The sequence below is a fragment of the Pseudopipra pipra genome, chromosome 6, assembly GCF_036250125.1.
Source record: "Pseudopipra pipra isolate bDixPip1 chromosome 6, bDixPip1.hap1, whole genome shotgun sequence".
Lineage (NCBI taxonomy): Eukaryota > Metazoa > Chordata > Aves > Passeriformes > Pipridae > Pseudopipra > Pseudopipra pipra.
The window spans coordinates 16968115-16990910 of record NC_087554.1 but is presented as its reverse complement, the minus strand read 5'-3'; the positions used below and the strand labels follow the sequence as shown (position 1 = coordinate 16990910).

The window sequence follows — 22796 nt, the reverse complement described above, 5'->3', positions numbered from 1 at the left end:
CTCTCTGGCTCCTCCAGGGTGCCTCTGCTTGCCCACCCTATGGGTAGAAGATGTTCTCCTTCTCCCCACTCCTCCGTCCCTGGGGGCTCTCCCTCTCCTCCAGGGTTGCCTGACTGTCCTTCCAGCCAAGGGAGGTGCACAAGGGACTCTTGCACATCATTGGTCTGAGAAGGTCTCCATGCCCTTAAAGAGAAGGTGGATTTTCTGCTGAGCCACCCGAGACGCCCTTTTATACCTCCTTATTCAGCCAGCTGCCTGCGGCTCGTCTGTCCATTCCGTCCAGCCCGCAGGACTCTGATTTTCTCCTCCAGACTTGGGTGAGCCTTTCTGCATATCTCTTAATGACCCAGCTTGCTCTTAGGGGGTGATGGGGACGCAGATTTACTCACCTGAGTATTAGGCATATAAATACCAGGTGGAGGGGCTGACCTGCTGGGAGAAACAGGGGTGCTAGTAAAACATGCTCTATCCTTTGCCTGTTAGAGAGGTCTGCACATTGGAAAGTCTCCCTCTGTCTGTTCCAGTGAGCTTCTTTCTTTTTGGTTTCATGCCTTCCCCTCCCTTGGTTGGTTCTGCTCTCAGCTTGAGTGGCGAGGGCAAGCAGAGCCACAGGCTCCCTAGCGCTGACTTCCCTGGGGCCACAGGACTCGGGATCCTTGCCTGCGGTAACTCGGCAATAACTCCCTATTTACACCCCTTCCTGCAGCTCCCTACCTGGTCCTTGCAGCGCCTTCCTCCCCAAAAACACCTTTGAACAGGGACCGACATCCAAATTTACGGTGTCCTCCCCCAGAAACAGATGATTTAAAGCCCACAGGGCAGGCAGCGAGCTGCAGCCTGGCGTTGTCCGCTTGCTTCCTCGGCGTCGCTGCCGCCGAAGTGGGTGCATGTGCGCGGGGCAGGGATGGGAGTAAAAATAGCCGGCGTTCCTCGGCCGCCCCGTCCCTCAGCTGTAGCTCAGCCACCTGCGGTGGCTTGTGCTTCGCATCGCTCCGACCTCCCTGAGTCACGGGGCTGGCACCGGGGAAAGGCTGCGTCCGAGGAGACAGCTGCAGCTCCTTCTGCAGCTCCCTGGCCATTTTTAGAAGCACTTTTCCCCCCCTCCTCCCTAAAGTAATGTGATGGGCCTGCACATTTTCCAGGATAAAGTTTCCTTGGCCCTGCAAGCTGTGCCTCCTGCCTCGGGCATAAGCCCCTGTTAACACTTTCACCTCCCAACAGAGCCTCCCAGGTTTGCAGACACCTGCATTTCGGGGGCTTGTCTGCTCTGCAAAGGACTAGCTCAGTTTGGGCTTGGCTGACACTCCTGCATCATTCTATTAGGAGATGAAAGCAGGAGATACTGCTCTGCTAGAAAAGTAAAATTTTATTTATGATGGAGATAACTTATAGCAAAACAAAGGTGGTTTTCCATCTCTTCTCTAATATGTTGAGTCGTACCTGTAAAATTTCCATTTAAGGCAAATGCAAGGAATTATCTGGGAAAACTCTTTGAGCCTTTACCAAGTCAACCACAACTTCCAACCCCACTTCATGTCACCTGTGCTGAGGTTGCTGCAACAGGCTCCCCTGCCCCACACAATGGGTATGTGCACGGGCAGCAGCATCCTCTGAGGTCCTTCCTTTTTACCTGGGGTCACTGCCAACCCTTCGCAGGCTTTGGGGTATTTCTTGGCCTCACTTGGTCTCTTACAGAAGTCCCCCGATGCTGAGATTTGTGTTGCTATGAGGAGGCACGTGTTTGGCTCTTGTCTACGAACTGCAGCCTAGTTCCCTATATGATGAAAATTTGGTGAAGTTGGGAAACAAGAACAAGCCTGTTCCTCTTTTTATTTTCTAGAGGATTCTTGCTTTGTTTTTAAAACCCAAGAAAGTGACAACCAGCATGAGTAATTATGAACTTTTTTTCTTGGTTTTCATTTCAGGCTCACAACCATCTAAACCAAGATGTCTGAGTAAGTTCCCATTTTTCTGTCTCTAATATATTGTTGGCATTTAAAAACTTTTGTTCAACTGCCAACTTTTTATGTTTGTTAAGATTCCTCTGCTTGTTTCCAATTAGGATCCTAACTGACTGCCTTTTTTCTCCTTTCTCTTTTCTCTTTTCTCTTCCTTCCTTTGCTTGTCCATCTGCTTTTCCTGAACAGTGAAGAGGTAAGTGTGTCTTGCTGGGGTTTTTCCTTTAGTGATGCTCGTGGCATCAGTCCTGGCTTCACCGTTCCTCCTTAGGAAAATCAGCTGCTCTATGTGTGTGTGGGAAGAATGGTTCATGGCAAGGCTTTCTTGCTGACTCCTCCTGGTAAGCATGGGAAGGAGAAGAAAAATCCCTTTTGAAAGAGTTTTCTTTCCTCATGACTTGGAGTTAGATGCTTTTTTCCCTCCATTCCTGCTTCCTCAGCCGGCCACGAGATGGTGCTGGGAAGGCAGTGGTCCAGAGCGACCTCTCCTCCATCGTCTATCCACCATTCAGCCCTTGGCCTAGCATCCTCTCTTCCTTCCCCACATCTAGCATTTCATTGTCTACCCGCTGAGCACTGCCAAATCGCTTCTCAAAGGCAATCCAGGGAGACCTGGATCCAGGGGAGCGTGAGCAGGGTGGAGGTTGCATTCTTAGCAAGTTTTCCTTGGCTTCTGGCAGAGTCAGGTGGGGCTGGAGGTGGCTGGAGAAATGCAGGGGAGGGTGTGGGAGGATTGTTCATGGCTTTGTCACTCCACATTTGCTCTTAGGAAATTGCTCCATCCTTCATCTCTACTTGGCACCTCCCCATATGTCTGAAACACCACAAGCTCAAGCTTGTTCTCACTGAGAGAAAAGAGTATGTCAGGGACACATAGAAACTCCACAATATGGTGCTGGTGTCCAACAGGTGCTTTCATTCCCCATCAAACCCAGAGCTTCCAGAAAAGGCTGTGAGGAGACTCTTTGCTATGGTACCAGTTTTCAGATGAGGAATAAGCCCTGGGCTAACAGCACTCAAGGCGCCTGATTATCCTCTGGTTAATGGTGTGCTGCATCTCTGAGCTGGGTGCCTTTCCTCTGCAGAGCCCTCCAGCCCTGTCAGGAGGGCCTTGGCACCATTTGCATATGAAAGACATGTCAGATTTTATTATATTTCGCTCTGCACATCCTTATCCACTTCCCCCTCTATGCAGCACAGACTCACACCCAAGTGCTGCTTTCTGCTCCCCACCCCTCAGCATATCAGATGTGGCGTGTTTGTCCTGTGCCAGCCCAACTCAGCCTTGCCTGGTCTTCTGGGCAACATGCTGAGAAAACAGCTGAAATGCAGAAGTTGTGGCTTCTTTTATAAATTCCTGTTGTTGCTGTTCCAGCACATGACAGGTATAGAAAAGAAGCCTGTAGTCGTGTCTGTCCTCCAGCTGTGATAAACACACCCTTCAGCATCTCTCACACTGGGTCTTTTCAGCTCCAAGAAATTACACAGCCTTCATGTTTTCACCTGCCTGCCTGTCCTTCTCACTAGGGTGTCGGGGCATGTGCCATGGACCGCTCAGAAAGACATCCCACAGCTCCTTAGCACCTAGAGACACTGGGGCCATGAGCTTGTGCACAAAGTAAAACACGTGTCTGAGTGAAAAGGAAATTAAAGAAAAGGCTAAAAGTCCCAAGAAAGCAAGTTTGAAGTTATATTTTATATGCATATTTTCGAGTTCATCACCCTTGTTATCTTTTCCTGAGGCACTTTGTAGGTTTTAGCTTCCTGAGGTTGGCAAAGCTGGATTGAGCAGGGAGACTCTTCTTTGAGTGCCACTGGTTTGGAGACCAACTGTGTGTCAAGCTCCTGTCTGGGCAGCTCCCTGGCAGGGCTGCAGGTCCTTAGTGGACTGTGGCGTTGCATGGGGAAGGGCAATGGAAAGGGGAATGGGCACCTGATGACCTGCTTCTCACTTGTTTCTTCCACTTGCAGAAAAAGAGGAGGGCAGCCACTGCCCGTCGGCAGCACCTGAAGGTACGTGGCACTGCTGTGGCTGGGCAATGTGTGTCTCGACCACCCCATCTCCCATCCCAAGCCACCCAGCTCTTAGCACTCCCTCTCCTAGAAGAAGCCATAATGCACAAAACGTGGGGACCTCCCACCCCACTCTTTACTGTGTCCCCACCACTCTCTCTTGCTTCGAGATGGTGGTATTGACAGGAACACCCCAAGCTGCCTCTCCATCAGGGCTCCCACTCCCTTGTTGAGCCTCCTGCCCTCCTCCCTTGCCTCCACCCTGCACTGACCATTCTCCTGCTGCCTTCCAGAGTGCTATGCTCCAGCTTGCTGTCACTGAAATAGAGAAAGAAGCAGCTGCTAAAGAAGTGGAAAAGCAAAACTACCTGGCAGAGCATTGCCCTCCCCTGTCACTCCCAGGATCCATGCAGGAACTTCAGGTAAAGACTTCTTTAACCCTTTCACAGTGCTGGAGCAGAAAAGATTTGACTCCATCAGTCAGCCTGGTGGATCTAGACTGACCTTCCCATCTTGACACTCTTCTCACCTGTGGTGCCCTGAAGCTGGATGGATGTGGAACTGGCTTGAGGGGCAGGTGGGGTCTCTCTGCAAAAATGTGTTTCTGATGATGTGTTGAGGTAGCATTTGTGTGAAGACAGTAGCATGGAGATTAGGACAAGCCACCCTTTGCCAGCTGGTCTCAACCCCACCTAGTCTTCTGGATTGGGATCTTTCAGAGCCAGAGCTATCAGGAGGGAGGAATCATGTGTGTGGGTCCAGAAGTCAATACCCCTCTCTGCTTTCCCCCCAGGAGCTGTGCAAAAAGCTTCATGCCAAGATAGACTCAGTGGATGAGGAGAGGTATGACACAGAAGTGAAGCTACAGAAGACTAACAAGGAGGTGAGTTTCCCCTGGAGCCATCCTTCAGGGAGTCTCTAGCCCATTCTTCACGCCTCCCAGCGCTGCTTGGGTCCATCTCATGAAACCCATGCCCTGCTCTACCTCTGCCCCACTCATTTCATCCCCCCTCAGCTGGAAGACTTGAGTCAGAAACTCTTTGACCTGCGTGGCAAGTTCAAGAGGCCGCCCCTGCGCAGAGTGCGCATGTCGGCTGATGCGATGCTGCGGGCTCTGCTGGGCTCCAAGCACAAGGTCTGCATGGACCTCCGAGCCAACCTGAAGCAAGTGAAGAAGGAGGACACTGAGAAGGTACTCCTTCCCTCTCCCCTGTGCCCGTAGCAGGAGTTGGCCCCCATTCTTCAGGGCTCACACCTCCCTGTGTGATAGACAGGGATGAGAGTGAGTGTTTCTCCATAATGTTCTTCCTGCTCAGTATTTCCTCCTCTGGCACCCATGATGTTGACACAGGAGGGTGCAGTCCAAAAAGATGTATAGCATGGGTGGAACTGGGTTCCTCTAGCTGATATGGGGGTTTCCATGGGTGGACAGATGAGGGTCTCGGCTCAGGTGGGCTCTTACACTGGGGGGGCACCACTCACACCAACCCGACCATCCCTCCCTCAGGAGAAGGATCTTCGTGATGTCGGTGACTGGAGAAAGAACATTGAGGAGAAGTCCGGCATGGAGGGCAGAAAGAAGATGTTCGAGGCTGGCGAGAACTAAGCAGCTGCCTCTCCACACCTGTCCTCCTCTCCCTGCTGTCCCTGCTGCCCGCCGGGCTCAGGGGCACTGATTGGGTGCCATTTCTCTCTAGTTTTGTGAAGAGCTGCGTCGTGGCAGCAGTGATGTAAATAAAGCTTTGGTGGGAGAGGTGGGTGTTGCCTGCCTGGGTGGCCAGACCCTGACTCATGACATGGTGCCAGCAGGGTCTGCCCCTCCAGTGGGGCTCCTGGTAGAGTTGGGGAGGCTTTGACAGGGACTGTGCTGTGGGGAGGGGAACCTCTCTGCTGTTGGTCCCCCTCCAAAGCTGGGAATGCTCATGCCCTTCCCCAGTGGCGAAGAGACAAAAAAATAATGGTCCAAGCCTCAGGAGGTGTTGCAGAACCTCAACCCATGATGGCATCAGCAGGAAGCTGTGGGGAAGAAGCAGAGCCCAGAAGGGAGGAGAGGGGTGACAGCTGCAGGGCGGAAGCAAATCCTTCAGCTCCAGTGGGCTTTGAGAGAGGCAAATTTAAGACAACCTTGACAACACCTGTGGCAGCACCCCAGGACTAGTGCAGTGTAGAGTGCTGTGGTTTAGAGATGATGGCTATCACCAGAGTGGCATGGGCAGCTGGGGGAGCAGTGCCTCTCCTGCCACAGTGGAGATATCCATGCCCCCTGCTTTCCTTTTGGGTTAGCCCAGAACTTCCAAATTCCTAGCTGCCAACGGGTAAAACCTTAAGTCAGTGTCAATGGTTTTTTTACAAAAACCACAAACAAAAGAAACCCCCAAATTCACCTTCCCTCTGCACTCTCCCATCCCCCCAAACCCTCAGACCATGAAGTTTCCGGCACAGCTCACTTCTGCTGAGCACAGGAAAAGCGAAACGGCGGCAGCACCCTTGTGCTGGAGCTGTCCGTGCGGCCGCCGCGCCAGCCAGGAGGGAAGATGTCAGACTCGGAGGGGTGCCAGGAGGGTGCGGAAGGTGTGAGCCAAGTGGGAGATGAATCCCCTGGGGAGAGCGAGAGGTGAGGCTTGGGGACACCACACCTGCCTTCCAGTCCCGGGATACTGGGAGGCTGGGAAACGGGGAGGGCAACGGTGGGCAAGGAGGATGCGCGACCAAAACAGTGATGACCCACAAGGCTGGAATGGGTCAGATGTTCCGTCAGGCTTTTGAAAAGCTTCTCCAGGTAGGGAGAGACTTAGATTTTTCTAAAGCTCTCATCCCCTTTGAACTTCAAAGTCCCTGGGAGGGGGTTGATCAAGTGGGGAATGACAGCTTCAAAAGCAGGCAAGCTCAGTGAGTGTCTGGTGACCTGGACCTGCTCCACAGCCAAAATCAGTCCCATCTCTAAGACCAGTGGGTAGAGATCAGCTGCCTCCTCTGCTTGCTGGGCACATCTGATTTCTTGCTGTGTGCCCTATGTCTCTAGCCAAATTAACCTGGCAGTATTTCAGGCTAGCTGCTGTAAGGTTATACATCTCCCTATGCCTCCGCTCTGCTTTATAGCTTTATCAGCAGAGACTGTAAAATTTGGGATCTGTTTGCTCCAATGCAGGCAGCTTTCCACGGGGGTTAAAAGAAGACAGATCAGTGGCAGAGACCACATCTGTCTGTGGTGGAGGCAGACAGAGATAAACTCAGCCAAGGTGCATCACCCAGAAGTACTCAGATTTGGACTGGATTCAGGCTGAGCATCCGGTGAGCTTAGGGGGTTGCCTGATTTTTCACCTCCAGCTTCAAAGCTTGCATTAGCATTTCTCCCCAAGGCTTCTGAGAGCCAGCACAGTTAATGTTGACAGGGGAAAAAAACTCTTGAGTGACAATGAGAGGAGAAAGGTGTGTCATCTCCTGTCATTAGTGGTTGCACTAAGTGTTTAGGCTGACACCTGACAGCAATTAGCCTTGGCTGAAGATTTGACTGGAAACTTCAAAAGGTGCTGGAAGGCTCTGTGCATGACTCTCTGCTGAAACAAAGGGAAGCCTTGGTTTCTGGGGGAGCACAGGGGTTTCCTCAGCACTGGAATCTACACAGTTCCCAGTGTTGCTTCAGCATGGCTTTGCCTCTCTTGCAGGCTCAGCTCACCTTGCAGTAGCAAGGAGCAGCTGCTGTGCGTGGCTCAAGGCAATCAAACTGTCCTGCTCCCCTCTTGCTGCAGTTGCTGCAGGTGCTGTTATGTTGATGGAAGCAGGGCCACCGCTGGGGTCTGCTGGTGGAGCAGGGTCAGCTTGTTCCCTTTTCTGTTTCCTGCTGGAGTTCCTGCTAAATAAGAAGCTGTCTGGAGGAGTCTGTTCTATAGCACTCAGACCCTTATAGCCTTTAGAAACATGTTTAAAAAGAGTATATGTGATCAGTGACAGCAGGGTGGTGCATCCCTTCCTCTCTAGCTGTGTGTGTTTTAGGATCTTAATGAAATTTCTTAATGAAACTTGATGACAAATGTAGTGAGCAAAAATAAGTTCCTCTTTGTTTTAAAAATCAGGAGAATTACATTCCCTCCCAATTTGTGTATCATGTGCAGCTCTAAATTTCTCCTGTTTTTACTTGTGCTATTTAAACGCTTCCTAGGTGATTACCACTCCCCAAATGGAGGAAGGAAGTGTTTACTTGCTGTTTGGTGCTACATTTTCTCACCCTGTGGCTAACTCAGCTCTCTCTGATCTCCTCTCCTTGATGAAAAAGCTTTTTTCAAGCTGACCTGTGTATGGATAGAGCCAGGACAATGCTACTAAGACAGCCTAAAGCATGATGGAGGTGTGAGCAGTGAGTCTTGTGATAGAGCTGCCAGGAAAGTAAATCCCTGGGTGTAAATGCACAGTGGGAGGTGTTGGGAGAAAAGTATAGGTGCTTGTCTATTTAACTGTCCAGTGTATATAGAAGAGGAGCTTGCATTAGAAAATGTCCTAGAAATCTTAATTTGAACATAGCCCACTTTGTTTCCCCATACAAATTGGGACACACTGGCTAAGTCCTGCTGATGCCAGTGTAACACTACTTAAACCAGACTGGTGTTACACTCTCTTCCATGAACTGGAATTGCTGCATTAGGAAACTGCTGCAGTGTGAGCCTTCCCAAGTAAGCGAGAAGCTGGAGGGAGCTCTGGGGAGGTGGCTGCTTGGGTTGCCCTGCCTTGACAGTGGGAGGCTGGGAGCCCAGCATGCAATGGATCTGTTACTCAGAGCTCTCTCCATAAAACTCTGGAGGCTTCAGGTAGCCTCTGACCTTGGTTCCTACACCCATAGCAGTGCACATCCCCACAGCTTGGGCTGTGCTCTGCAGGATATCTGCACCTGAGAGGCAGCATGGCTCATGTGGCAGGTTTCTCTTTCCTGTGGGGTCTGAGATGAGACTGGCTTTTCCCAAATTTCCCATCTCCTTCCTTCTGGGGTTTCCCACCCCGTGAGCTGTAGGGAGCCCTTGGCGGCCCATGTATGGTCACTGCCTGGGGAGAGGCTCTGCTGTGCCAGCAAGCCCCAGGCGTTTCCTTGCCATGTCTGTCCCCAGCTGTCTTGAATTCTCCAGATCCTTAGAGGACTCTCAAGGGTCTTTGCTAAAATGACTGCTGTTGCTAAGTATATCCATGGTTGGAAGGAGGTTGTCTGGGAAAACTGATACTTGGAGAGTCTTTGGACCCCTCAGTGCACTAGATTCCTTGGGGGTGGGATGGAGGGATGGCTGATCCCTGCTCAGGAGTAACTGGTCACAGTTTGACCCAGCTGGGCTCATTAAAGTGGAAAAATAGTAGGGAAATAAACAGGGGAGGACCAGATGGATTATTTAATGAGGCTGGGTTATACTTATGGTTTCCAAATTGGATATAGGTGGTCTGGCAGTGGCATTAGGGGTAAAGAACTGTCTCTAATTATAGGAGGTATCAGGTGCCTTCACTGCCCTTTTCTCCTTGGGGGTAAAAAAATAAATTAAGCCTGGCATGCCTTGCCTTGCCTTGCCTTGCCTCTGAGCTTATTTTGCTATGTAAAGCTATGGGTTTGGAGGAGTGTGTGTTAAAGCAAGGGATTGCCCCGGAGCCTTCATTTGAATTTTACTTTCTTTTTTTTTTTTTTTTTTTTTAAACTCAGAAGACTCTCTGCTGGCTTGAAGGCTGGCTGTTCTAAAACTCTTGGTGTGAAGTCTGGCTCTGAAGCTTGTGGGAATCCCTTGCCCTGGATTTTGTAGGGCGAACTTACTTCAGAGGGTTTAGAGTTTTTCCCAAAATCTGAAAACTGTTCTGCTTGCAGTAACTGGAGGGGCTGGTGGTGTGGCAGGAAGTGCTTAACCTTGGCATGCCCTGGGGATCCTGGGCCCCTCTGCTCTGACCCTCACTGACCCTGCTAATCCAGCCCGGCTGATGCTCTGCCTGCATCCCCTCTTTGCATCCATCACCCCTGTGACCCATGTGACCCCCCAGCTGTGGGTTTGCACAGTGGCTGAGCTGGCTCCTTTCTGCATTGGTGCTTTCCCCAGAGCTGGGCTTGCTCCTAACTAGGCACTCACCCAGCCTGGCTGCTGCCTCTGCCGGGATACTGACTGGCATCTGGACAGACCACCTGGCCAGGAGGTGCTCCAAGACCTCACTGGTGCCGTGTTTTTGTACGAACAGCTTTTTCTTTGAAGGGGGTGGGAGTCCTGACCCAAATAAAGTTGTTGCCCAGGCTCCAGAAGGCATTGGTGTGACCACCTGGCTCCTGGGACTGTAATCTGACTCTGACTGACTGCAGACCAGCAGTGGCCCTCAGGGGCTCAGAGGAAAGGCCGCAAGGATTTGATGCCCTCACCTCGTCCTCTCCATGCAGCCCTCCTGCTACAGTCCAGCTATGCAAACCTGCCTGGGAGGGATGGTGCTCACCCCAGCTTGCACAGCAGCTTTGACCTCCTGTAGCCACAGTTTCTGTTCCCTTAATATGTCCAACAAACTCCTAATCAGGCTGAGCCTTTGGGTTGACTGACGAGGTGCTTTGGCATCCTTTGAAGCCAAATGCACAGGGAATGGGTTCTCATAGGGTTGTTCTGTTCTGAAGTCCTTCATAAGGACAAACCTTGAGGATGTACATCAATGCAAGGAAGACACAGGTCTATATTTTTATGATAGGGACTCAGGGGCCTCTTTGCCCAGGTTTTGTTCTGGATCATGGTCATCTGGTATATGAGTAAAAAAATATGTCCTAGGAGGTGCTGCACATTCTGTGAAGGCAGCTGTCCTGCATGGCATGACTTTGGTATGATCAGTACTAGAGGAGCATCTCCAGTGCCCAACCAAGGTCAGAGTGTCACCATGGTGAGTGTTTTGTGGCTGTCCTGATGGCCTACTGCCTCAGGGAAAAGAGGACAGGTTAACTCTACTGCAAGGCTGGACAGTTGAGATGTTTAGGAAGGGATGCCCTAACTGTAGAACTTGCCCACTATATATTTACTACCCTAGAGAGTTTCCTATTGGACCTGTATGACATCTGCCAGGCCTTGGCAGCTGTCTTAGGTAACCCAAGGCATCATCAGTGGTGCTTGACACCTATGTTTAGGCACCTGAATTGCTCCCTAATTTCCCAGTATCATCTAGGAAGCAAAGGCCATAGCCCTGCTCTTCTGAGGTTTGGCCAGGTATCTCGCAGTCCTCAGCCTGTCTGCATGTTCCACAGAGGCTCAGTCACGAGTGGGTTAACCAGCCCTGCTTGGAGCCCATGTATGTTTTCCTTGCCAGTGTATCCACCCTAACACACACCAGATGTGTGAGGCAGCCGTCGGACTGTCTTAATCCCAGGTTTCAGCACTCAGAGTTGTCTTTCTCACGGGCAGGTCTGCAGTGGCTTCCACTCCTGCAGCCCACATCATCTGCAGGAGAACTTGCAGTGAGGCAGGGCAAAATATTTTCTGTTATTTTCTTCTTTAAACAAGTCCCTCCTGGGATGGGCTGCTGCAGCAGAGCTGATGCTGACAGCTCCATCTTCAGTCATATGAGGGGAGTGTCAAATGCAGGAACTACTTGAGTTCACCCTGTCTCAGAGGAGCAAGGCATCCACCACAGCCTGGTGCATCTGGTAACTGTCCAAGGGATACCCAAGTAAAGAGGAAGAAGCATGAGGAAACCCAGCTGGCTTTATTAATGAACAGATATGGCAGTCACTGGGCTTCTGTTAGCTTGATTGGTGACTTGCACCCAATGATCTGAAAACTTGGGGCCATCTGGGGGCAACTGATTGGAGACGTACAAGACTTGGTTTAGTTGAATCTCAGTTTATTTGGATTTCTCTTGCTATTGCACAGATGTGTAGACCCAAATGTTTTTGCCAGTGTACATCAGCACCATCCCTCTTCCTGCCATAAAGCAGTGCCTGTTTGCATCAGCTGGAGGCCTTCAGTTCTTTCACTTACATGTTCATTTTGAAAACAGATTGTTAGGGATTAATTCTGCATTATCAAAGAGCCTCTCCCCCAGGAAGGCTCTAGGTATCTGTTGCTTGCTGCAGCTGAGCAGACAGTATGTGTAATGCCTTTTATCAAGTCCTTGCCAGATAGTTTGGAAAATACGATCTCTTCTACTGTGCTTGTGCATGCTTGTGCTTTTCTGCTGCAGAAGCAGTTTCCTTTCCAGTGCAAGCTTGCTTTGGAGCTATTAGCATTGACAAACCCTGAACTATTGACAGACCCCAAGCAATCACTGCTGACAGCTATTTGGGAGGAGCAAAGTTCTCCTCCAATAAAATTGGTGACAATAATAATTTCCTCTTAAAATAAGTGCCTCCTTGCAGTTGTCACGTAGCTTCCTATAACACTAGCTGACAGCATTGTGCCCGAGCTGAGCTGTCTTGAAGGGCAGACTAACGAGATAGACTATGCTCCCCTGCTCTGGTGAGACTTCTCCTTCCTTAGGGTGGCATTTGTCTCTTCTGCTGCATCTCCATGCCAGTTACCACCTTCCTGCACACAGCCTTAGCTGCCCTGTGTGCAGAAAGGCTCATCTCAGCTTTTTGTTGGGCCCCACTTGATGGAGCCACGTGTCTTCAAGCTTTTTGGATACATGATGATACTTTTGCGGGCCCTTTCAAAACAGCTCCTGTCTTCTGCCCAGCTTAGCGAGGGAGGCATGGATGGATATTGGCAAGGTTATATTAGATGCCTTTCCCCAGCACAAGGAGGGACTTAAAGTGAGGGTGTAGCTTGGAAGCAGGAACTGTCAAACAGTGCTTGGGAGTTCCTTCTTATCCATTTAGTCTACTCGGACTCCAGCTAAAGTAACCAGCTCAGCAGTGTAAAGCAAATTGCTAAAACTGCTTGTATTGCACAACATCAGGGCCTCAAAACAGCTGTAGATGAGCTAATAAGTTTATATTGGGCAGAAGCTGTATTTTGCTTCTTGAAAGCTGTGTGGTCAGCTGAGCAGCATGGCTTGACAGGGCTGCACTCGTGCAGTGGTACTGTCCTACAAGCCTATCAACAAAATGTAGTGCTTGGCTTTGGGTGATGCTTAAACACGTCACAGAGATGCCACTTGGTGAAGGAAGGTGGTGCCTCTGTTATAGGTTATGCCCCTTTCAAACCCAACGTGGGAGATGTCTGAAGGTGTCTTCAGCTGCCCAGTTCCCATCTAATCCAGCTAGTCAAATCAAAGACCACTCCATTTATTTTGAATAGACACTCAAAATTCAAATTCCTTCAGCAGTTTTCCAAACCTTGGTGAGCAGAGACCAGTGACAATGCAATGTGATGCTATAAGAAGGCCTTTTTAGGCATTTCCTACAGCATCTGCTGGGGAAAGACAACCACTTGGCAGCAGTTGCCTATAGCTTATCCATCCTGGCTGGAGTCCTTTGTCCTGCTTCTTGGCCCTGCAGTGGAGAAGCATCCTAAAGAGATGGAGTCTGTCTCCTCAGGGCCAATAGTTCTCCTCTTGTCCCTCCTACATAGGATGGGAGTGTCTTATCTGCAGTCATTGTTTTGTCTTCCTGTCTCTTTCCCAATGGCTTTGTTGATTTAACCTAATATATAGATATGGGGCACAGTATCAGTAATGACTTTGGCTTAACATGCTGGACCAGCTGCACTCCTCCAGGGCTTGGCTGAGTCACTTGGCCTTGGCTTCGGTCTGGAAAACTGGGATGGTGGCTCACTGCAGTGGCTCAGGTAATATCTCACTATTTGCATAGCACTTAGCACAACAGGGGCTCAGATATCCTTTATCTATGCTGGGCTACCCAGTTAGTGCTTCTCTCCTCCTGTTTTTAAAATCCATCCTTTGTACTGGTTTGTATGACCCCTGGAACAAAAGCCTCTTCTCTTACAATGCTTGTAAGCTTGTATCTTCCCCTCTCACTGATAAATAAAGCAAACTCCTGGGATTTTAGGTTTATGGATATACCCATTAAGTTCCCCAGAGAGAGTCCCTTTTCCATACTGTGTAAGGCTGAGAGGTAGCAGTGGGGTAGAGGAAGAAGGATGTTCCTTCTAGATCCAGCTTCTGATTCCCTCTCATTTCTGGCTCTTTGGATGTCTTCGGAAGAAAGTCATCGTTGATCCCACGCCAAATATTTCAGACTTAGTATGACACAGTGTTTGTTGGCTCTTTTGACCCAGCCCACAATTATACATGTTCTTCATGGTGCTCCTCTGAGTGCGTGGGCCTGGCAAAAGCTCTGAGCCAAGACAGCTCCTGCCTACGGCCCCCCCTCCCTGAACACCCATGGGTCATGTGCTGGCTTGGGAATATCCTCTCCTGACTCGTGGCCAGGGCAGAGGAGGGCTTGCTAGGGAGCATCATTGGGACTGCACTCCTTCCCCTGCACCCTGAGCTAACTGCACAGGCGAGGTGCCCTGCCCTCCTGGCAGCACACTTCTGGAGCTTGTAATGAGCTGTTCTGGTGTGAAGGAGACAACGTGCTGCTTTTGGCTGCTAGATGTGCTCTTTCCTTGGGATTATCTCTGACTGCCTGTTTTGGTCTCTGGCTGCCCAAAAGTGAGTGCTGGCAGAGTAAGCTGGACTGAGTTAAGTGAGAATTTGGAGTGAAGGTAAGGTAGGCAAACCCTATCCATCAGGTTAACGTGTAAACCACACCATCTATGCACCTGATGTACCAAATGGTGTGCCCCTTTCCCTGCTTTCAGGACCACGGGCTCCTGAAGGGCTGGGCAAACGCTGATGTCTGCTGGGCTGGTTCAAAGTGGGGGTTACATGTGCATGGTGAAGAGAGGCCGGTGAGATGTTAGGAGAGGGAGAGAGGTTTGTGATGGCAGAGGGAAAGATGCCTCACTTAAAAGACAAAGTGGACACTCCCCCATCTACTCCATTGTCCTAGAGGGGCTGCTGGTGGAAGCACAGGGTCTCCAGCTGAGACAGGGCTCTCAGTCCTTGCTGAAGATGTGAGGCTGTTCCTGCAAGAACATCTTCTCAGGGTGAGATCCCCACTGACATGCAGGCATGGGCCTCTGGAAACCATGCTGGCAGATGAAGGCACTCGTAAGAGACTGGCCCTCACAGTGACTGTACCTGGGGCTTATGCTGACAGTGCATCCCAGCAATATTGGAAAGAATTGCTTGGGCTGCATTTCCTAGAGGACTAGAGTATTTTTGTTTCTTTTTTTTTTTCTTTTCTAGACCATGTGTGAGCCTTCAACTGATTTTGCAACTAGTCCTACATAGCAGAATGATTGTGTAATTAATGGGAACTGATGCAGCCCTATCTCTCTGGGACTCCTGCTCTCTTTCCCACAGTGATGGAGATAGACTCATTCTCCCTCTTAGCATCTCACCTTCTCTGCTTCCCCTGCTGCCGGGAAGAGCTTTGGGAAACTCTTCAGTGCCATGCAATGTGTTCCTGGGTGCTCCAGCCATCCCAGGTCCTGCAGTGGTGTGCATTTTTGCTGCAGAGATTTATGGTGGTTCTCCTAGCTCAAACTGTGCCAAAAAATAACAGATGAATCAATTCTTTGTTTTTCTTCCTGTGTCCACTGTACTCCTACTCGCTTCCTGCTGGGACCAGGAGGTTTGTTTCTGTGAAAGGATATGAGCAGCTGTGGGACTGATGCTGACCTTACTGTTCTTGGATACATGGTGTGACTCAGACTGATGCACGTGGCCTCAGCAGCGAGAGAGAGGAGAGGGGACTGAAGGCACATCTGTACTGCAAGATGATGGTGTGGGATTTCTCCTGCACTTCTCTTTCTCTTTCACAGCCTTTGTGCCTTCAAATAATAGTTTTAAATGGTCCCTGCCCCATGGAGATGGAGACAGTGACTGTCCATGTGTAACTTGGTGTACAGTTCCTTCCCTTCTTGCAAGCTGTGGGTCCTGCTCTGCTCTCCATTCCCTGTTGTACTGCAGGACCCTGCTGATGCTGGAGGAAGGATGAGTTCTCTTGTTGTACCTTGTATCCTTCTCAAAGATGAAAGCCAGGGAGAAGGGCAGGAAGCCTTTCCCAGAGGTCGAGTAGCCCAGACATCTTGCAAGATTTTTCTACGTGGAGTTCAGTACCAGGAATGTCTCTCCCTGGGAGCAACACAGAGCTCAGCCTGTTGCAATTAAGGGACCTCTTTTCTAACTGCTTCACTTCTGGTGTTTCCAAATTATCTTAACATCTTAGACCAGTAAGAGCTAATGTCATGACCTCTCTCTGGTCCTGGATTTCATCATCCAAGCATGCGTTTTGTCAGCCCTATTCATTGAAAGCCCTATCTCTGAGAGGCAGTCAGGCCTGGAATTGGGGTGGAAGTCTGCCGTGCTTGCAAGACAAAGAGCTCATGCTGGCATCCTCAAGGAGACAAACCCAGGTGTGGAGCCAAGGCTCTCTTGCTGGGGGAATCAACCGCTTTTCCCTCTGCATAAGCATGGAGGATTTCGCCTCTGGTAGGTAGCGGTGTGCCCTTGCCTCTTTCCCTCTCCACACCTAGCAGGCTCCTGCCTTCTCCTGGTGACAGTGGCTGCATCCCCCTCCTCACCTCCCTGGGGATCACCTGGCATCTCTGCCTGAAGTAAGTGCCTGCTGTGATTTCATTCAGCCCCTCATTGTTGCTAGCCCATGGCTGGTAACTATGTCTCTGCCTGCCAGGGCTCCTTCAAGTTGCATCCTTGTCTGGCTTGGACCATGGGAGTCACTGGCAGGTTTGGGCTGATTCTCTCCAAAAAGAAAACCCTGTAGGTGCACACTTCATTTCAACTCTGGCCAATTGTGGTGAAGTCAATAGGAATGTTCACATGCTTAAACCTAATTACTTCTGCAAGCACTTGCACGGCTGGGACAAGCTCTTTTTCGGCAACAGAGAGCTTTTGTGGTGTATCTCTTGCATCTTCTCACCAAATTTAGAAAGAAAAATATGTAGTGTGATATTGTCTGAGCACCCCACAGAGTAAGGGCAGCATCAATGTCTGTGCTTTGTTGTTTTTGTTGTTCATAATCACTTAGGTGATGCTTAGTAAATACCTGCAGAAAAAAAATAAGCTGTTTTAAAATGAAAAGACAGTGGAAAGAGGGCAGGCACTTCCTTATTTTATTTGAGACTTCTGGGTGTATTTCATGGGCAACTTCCCCATTTCAGCTTACCAGGTGTCAAAAAACACTTCTGAAGAAGTGATTGAAAGGAAATGTGTAAATGAGATGAGAGGGACTGAAAGAAGAAAGAAGGTAAGGGTCTAAGCAGGGTGATTCCACATAACTGCTTCTATATTGGAGACATCCAGACGAATATTCCCACGTACCTTGGGGAACATGGGCAAGCCACGCCAGGAGCACCATAATGTGCAACTATAAGGCAGGGCTGGAACTTGCTAGGTACAAGTCCAGGCACCTGTTGGTTTGGCATGGCAAAAGATGTCTTCCCCTCAGAAAAAGCACATGTGGATGCAGGGTAAGGAAGAAGACTTCCCCCCCAATCCCTGCCCCGATAGTACTCCCATGATGAACATGAATCTGAATGCATGGCAGATGGGCATTTTGTTTTAGCAGGTGGCAATGTTAGTCTTTCATCAAACACTCACACACTTCTTTAATCTCCTGAAATATCAGTGTTTCATGGAGGCAAGCCAGATTTAGCCAGATTTTTTTTTCCCTTGCCCTATTTGATGGCTGGGAAAACAGGCATGGGAGAGTTGGTCACCTGGGCAGGTGAAGGGGAAGTCTAAGAGCAGAAGCAGGATGTATGCTGCTTGCCTCTCTGAGGATTCCCCCAAAGTACAAATGCTATCTCCATCACAGGAGAACATTTTTCTCTGGTATGGCATTTCCCAGCACAAGGCCCCTTTCGTATTATCTGACTCTTGGTTCACCTTCGGATGTGCGGGGACTGTTTGGAGGTGAAACCTTCATGCAAGGCTTCTACTGTGAATGGACCAGGAGTAATTTACAGCCCGCCTTGTGCAAGTTGCCAACCTGGATTTCTGTTCCCTAGTTGCTTTGTGTAATCAGGAAAACAGTAGTAAAGGTGGAGGGGGGGGGGAATAAAAAAAGAAAGATGGGGGCGGGGGGGATTGAATAGGATAAGGAGGGAGAGAAGAGAGTTAAAGCGAGAAAAGAATCCCTCTCGCAGGGGAGCGGGGAGCGCCGGGCTTTGTGCTGCGGGGCCCGCCGGCGGCTGCGCTCGCAGAGATTCTCCCGTGACACTTCCACGAGGCAGAGGGGGAGGAGGAGGAGGAGGTAGAGGTGGAGGAGACAAGCCGGGGGTGTGGAGCAGGGGGGGCTAGCAGAAACAAAAGGAAACCAGCTGCAGAACTTCCTGAAGGCGGAGAGGGGGCCGCGGGAGCGCGCAGTGCCGGGCGGCTGCCTGCGGCGCTGGGGAGGGGGCAGCAGCGGGACCCTGCCCGCCGCGCCTGTGGCCACCATGACCAGCGCGATCCTCAGGAGAAACTCCAGCAAGCAGGGCCTGCAGAACCTCATCAGGTGAGCACCCACCTGCCCGCGGGGGACCCGCTCCACGCTCCGGCTGGCGCTGCCCGCGCCGAGGGGCGCGGGTGGGGGGGCGCCGGGTGGGGAAAGGGGGAGTGTGTGTCGCAACGACCATCTTCGTGTCCCTTTAAATCGTGTGAATTTCGTCCTCATCCTGATTTTCCAGCAGACTCAATGCATTGGAAGGAAGGATAATAGATACCCCCCCCCCCCCGCCCCTCCTCCCCAAAAGCTGTATGAGAAAAGCAGATTTGAACTTACTGATGGTTTTTCCAGGAGCTCCCAACTGAAATAACTGAGCACAACTGTACTGTGACACTCACCTGAGCGGCTAGTTTCGCCCCATCCGCTCTCCGTGCAAGGGATGTCTCAGTACGTGTCTTTTTTGTGTCCCCTGAGCGCTGAATGGTCCTGCCTAGAAAAAGGATTTTTCTTTTTTTTCCCTGTAGGAACTGTACGTTGTGCACGCTGTGATGTGCGTTTTCAATTCAGAGATCAGTGAAGGGCCGGATCCTCCCACGGCTGCAAGCTGACAGTGTTCTTTTTTGATTTAATTGATCACAATAGTGCTTTGAACCTTTCTCTTAGAGTCTAATTGCCAGGGCAGGGAGGTGGATGGCTCAGTTGGGTTTATTCCCATTTGTCAGCCGGGGCTGAGCTGGGGAGGATGGCTACATTGTCTGCTGGCTCTGGGATTCCCTACCATGCGGTCAATCTGCTCTTCCCTGCGGGCTGGAAATGCTGCTTTCCTGTGTGGGTCTGGACAATGGTGGTGTGCCATGCTGATGGCTCTGACTGGACAGAAGAGAGGCACTTCTCACTTCTTTATATTAATTGAGCAGCTGGATGGGTGAGAGGTGGAATTAGGGAGTGCTGGACTCACATTCTGCATCTTGGGTACCTCTTGGCTCCCTTGTCCTCACTGTGCCTGCTGGTCTCCAGCATAGAGGTGGAGGATGTCAAAGTGGGGTTTATTTTGACAGGCGTTTTCCGGTCAATTTGGGATCTTCTTGACTAGTATTGCAGCCTCTAAACCTCACCTCTCAAATGAGTTTCCCACCTTGGAAGGGAAACAGGCTCCTACAGCCATCCAGTCCCTGCCACCTTCTCCCGTTCTAGACCCAGGGCAGTCGGCAGAAAAGCTCCCACTGGTTCCACAGGCCCCTGGGTGGAAAGCAGGCAGTAGGAGCTGACTCCTCTCTATTCATCTCCTGTTTGTCCTGTTGGACTCTTTCCCTGGTCTCAGCCCGGAGGGACTGGGATCTCAGTTACACATCCCTGTTTCAGAAAAGGGCTTGGTCAGGGGCTCCTGAGGGGTAGGGAAATCTCTTTGTGGGTGTGCAGAAGGCAGAGATGGGCTCAGATTTGGGGCCAGCTGGTATTGAGGAGGGCCAGGCAAATGAACTGCTCACAGCTGAGTGGCAATTTATTTTACAGGGTGGCAGATGGGGGAGAGCAGGGGGAAGCATGTCTGCCTCATGCAAAGAAAAGGGGCGTCCAAAGAACTGTCCTCAACACAGCCCAAGTCAGAAGTGTTTTCCTGTCCTTAATGATGTTTCCAAGTTCATCCTGCTGTGCATAAGGGACTTTTCGTGTCCCAGAGACTCAGAGGGGCTTTTACAAGGTGACATTTGTGCTGAGCGGGGTTTATTACACTTAATCTGGCTGAGGTTTGGCTTTGTGGCTGTGTTTTCCAGTCCTGTTTACAGACAAGGAAGGGAGTGGGGTGTGGGTGTGAGGGATTTCCATGGTTTACACGCAGATAGCCTCGCTCATGTTCACAGGATTCAACAGCAGAATGGGCAGGTCTGCTCCATACACAGCATAGTTTGTTTTGCAGTTGTATTTTCTCCCGGAGCAGTTTCCCTGCTAAGAACGACTGTGGGGCTGGCTCTGCAAACCCTACCACCTTGGCTGCAGGAACAAGCTGCTTCAGTCAGTGAATGGCTTGAGGCTTCTGGCTTGAAGATATATTGCTGTCAAGATTGCTGTGCTCTGCTTTTGTCTGTCCCAAGGTGATTGCAGGCAGAGTGGTTACAGCGCGTAGGTCTTGGACTCATCTGATGTGTCCAAGACCTGGAGCACAAGAGTGAAAACGGCTGCTCAGAGCCATATTTGCAAGCACTTGGGATTTTGATGTGGTGTCAAGCTTTACCTGGCTGCTCCTGCTGCAGGTCGTCAGCGGGGATAACCAGGGAATTACCTTCTCTGAGCATGGCTCAGCTAAGGGAGCCATTTGTCAGCTGTCCAACAGCTGCGTTCAGAGTTCCTGAGCTGAAACCAGTGTAAAAGTCCTGTGGATTTTGGGTTGAAGAGCTGAGTTCCAATGCTTTAAGCATCCTGCCTTGTGCTTGATACAAACCCCCAGCATTTCAGACAAAGGGGACCATGCCCATGTGCTGAGCATCACCCAAGCATTGGTCCCAGGAGCCTGATTTGCATGAAAAGGCTTTTCCACTGACTACTGACAGGTTTAGTGCATGCCGTGCTTCGGAGTGGTTTGATGTGCTTTGGAGCACCGGACCATGTTGGAGACACCTTCAGGCTGAAGTGCTGAGCTAGCACTCTGGAAAACATCTTTCCCCTCTGCCCAGCCTGGAGGTGGATTGGAAAAATTAGCCTGCCTTCTTCCTCACTGAAGAAGGTGCTCTGCAGAAGGTGCAGGCAGGAACGTGCCATTTACATCTGAAAAGTTGGAGACTGAAAAGAGCCCAGGGTTATGCCTTGCAACTGCAGAGCAGGAGTGGCTGAATAATTACCTGGGAAAGGCATGAGAAGAATGGACAATTGCAGGGCTATCTACCTCCACTCCCCTTATCCAGCATAGTTTCTCTATCAGGGTATCACTTGGGAAAGATTTCTCCCTTTGTAGCATGATGATCCCTTGCACACCCACAAGACTCCAAACATGAGCTGCTTTATCTTGTTATCAAGGTCTCTTTTCTCCTTATCCATTTAATGAATTCCTATAAATAAGATAGGGATCCAGTGCCTCTTATGTCGATTCATTCAGTTCATTATCTGCTCCTGCTGGAATTTTATTCTCCCCCTGTTTATCGAGCCTCAAGTGTTTCACAAAAGAATATGGCTGTTTAATTAACCTACAAATCAGCCTCTCTGTAAATCAGCTGTGCCACTCCTTGAAAACAGATTATTGGGCCTCTTGGTTGATGCTGCTCCCACTAAGTGCTGCGGTGTCTTGCTGCAGTTGTGTTGCCATAGCTGAGCTGTCAATGCCTGGCTGGAGTGTGCAGCTGTGGGGTGAAGTGTGCATGCAGATGGATGTGAGTTAGAAGGAGTACTGCTCCTGTCTCGGCTGGTTTGTTTTTTATGCAGCATGTGGGTGAACCTTGGGTACCATTCGGAAGTGAGCTGTGGTTTGTTCTTGGGGGGAAAAAGGACAGTTTTCTTGCACACTGCTTGTATGCTTCCTAGGACAACGGGGACTTGGTCCAGAACAGGGGCTCCAGAGCATGGCTGCTGCACAGGCAACAAATAAATGAGTGTCTCTAATTATAAGTCAGAAAATTGAATCACATGATAGAGCTAATTATTTACTCTATAGGATGGGACTTTTGCTTTATCTTCTGTGAAGCCATTAACATGGGAAGCCAAACTGTGAGATCTGAAATGAATCTTGCATGCCTTTGCGTTTTGGCCTGCCATACATGATGAGATGTTTTCCACCTCCAGCTGATGCCAACACTCATGTCCTGGCACCCATGAGGCAGCTGCATGGCTCCTTCTTTCTCCCTACAACTCGGTACTGTGTTGTCCAGCAATGCTCTTGGCAATGCTTGGAGTTCCTCAGCATTAGGGGTAGCTTTAAAATTTTCTGAACTCCTTGAATTTTGGTGTATGTCATGAGTGTAATATTTAGTTTGATCAGGATATGGGGACTCTCCCCAGCTCTGTGGGATACCTTCCTTTCTGCCTGCATGCGATGTTTCCTGAAGCTTGCCAGGATGTTTCTCAGCAGGGAAGATGCTACTCCAGTATTTCTGTCTTGACCTCCTGAGTGCTGAGCTGGGAACAAGGAGCTGGAAGCACTTGGGAGGGCTGGATAGTGCTTTGATGGGGAAGAACACTTTTTTTTTTTGGGGGTGGTTGACATGGTCTGGGCACTGTTGGTTGTTTGGGAGATAACTACTCTGGGGGCTATTGCAGCATTGCTTTAGTCCACCTCTCTGGCTTGTGGATAGGTATGGGTAGTGAGGAATTCTTGCTCTGAAGAAGTGAGGCAGCTCTTTAGAGGAGATGGGAAAAATGAACGTGCAGGAACGAGCCCGTAGCAGAGCTGTTGCATGGGGAGAGGAGGGAGGTATGCTGGCGTAGGACAGGGGGACACAGGACCTTCATCAGTGGGATTC

At 50.3% G+C, this 22796-nt stretch overlaps 2 protein-coding genes and 1 long non-coding RNA gene across 4 annotated transcripts in view; 2 read left to right on the top strand and 1 right to left on the bottom strand.

Moving 5' to 3' along the window:
- LOC135415624 (uncharacterized) overlaps positions 1 to 22796 on the bottom strand; it is a 347770-nt gene that overhangs the window by 25158 nt on the left and 299816 nt on the right. The window lies entirely within an intron of this gene.
- On the top strand, positions 3865 to 5724 carry TNNI2 (troponin I2, fast skeletal type). Its single transcript, XM_064657561.1, has 5 exons — positions 3865 to 3971; positions 4265 to 4393; positions 4765 to 4854; positions 4987 to 5163; positions 5479 to 5724. Exons 2-5 carry the CDS (start codon positions 4271 to 4273, stop codon positions 5575 to 5577), a joined length of 489 nt encoding a protein of 162 aa, XP_064513631.1. The 5' UTR covers positions 3865 to 3971; positions 4265 to 4270; the 3' UTR covers positions 5578 to 5724.
- The window catches only part of LSP1 (lymphocyte specific protein 1), a 50550-nt gene continuing 33580 nt past the window's right edge, over positions 5827 to 22796 (top strand). The window contains exon 1 of one of the 2 annotated variants that reach the window (XM_064657557.1): positions 5827 to 6585. In XM_064657557.1, coding sequence (XP_064513627.1) covers positions 6506 to 6585 — 80 coding nt within the window. In that variant the 5' untranslated portion in view covers positions 5827 to 6505. Of the gene's footprint in view, positions 6586 to 18230; positions 18421 to 22796 lie in introns of those variants that run through there. The other variant, XM_064657558.1, reaches the window with a different exon arrangement.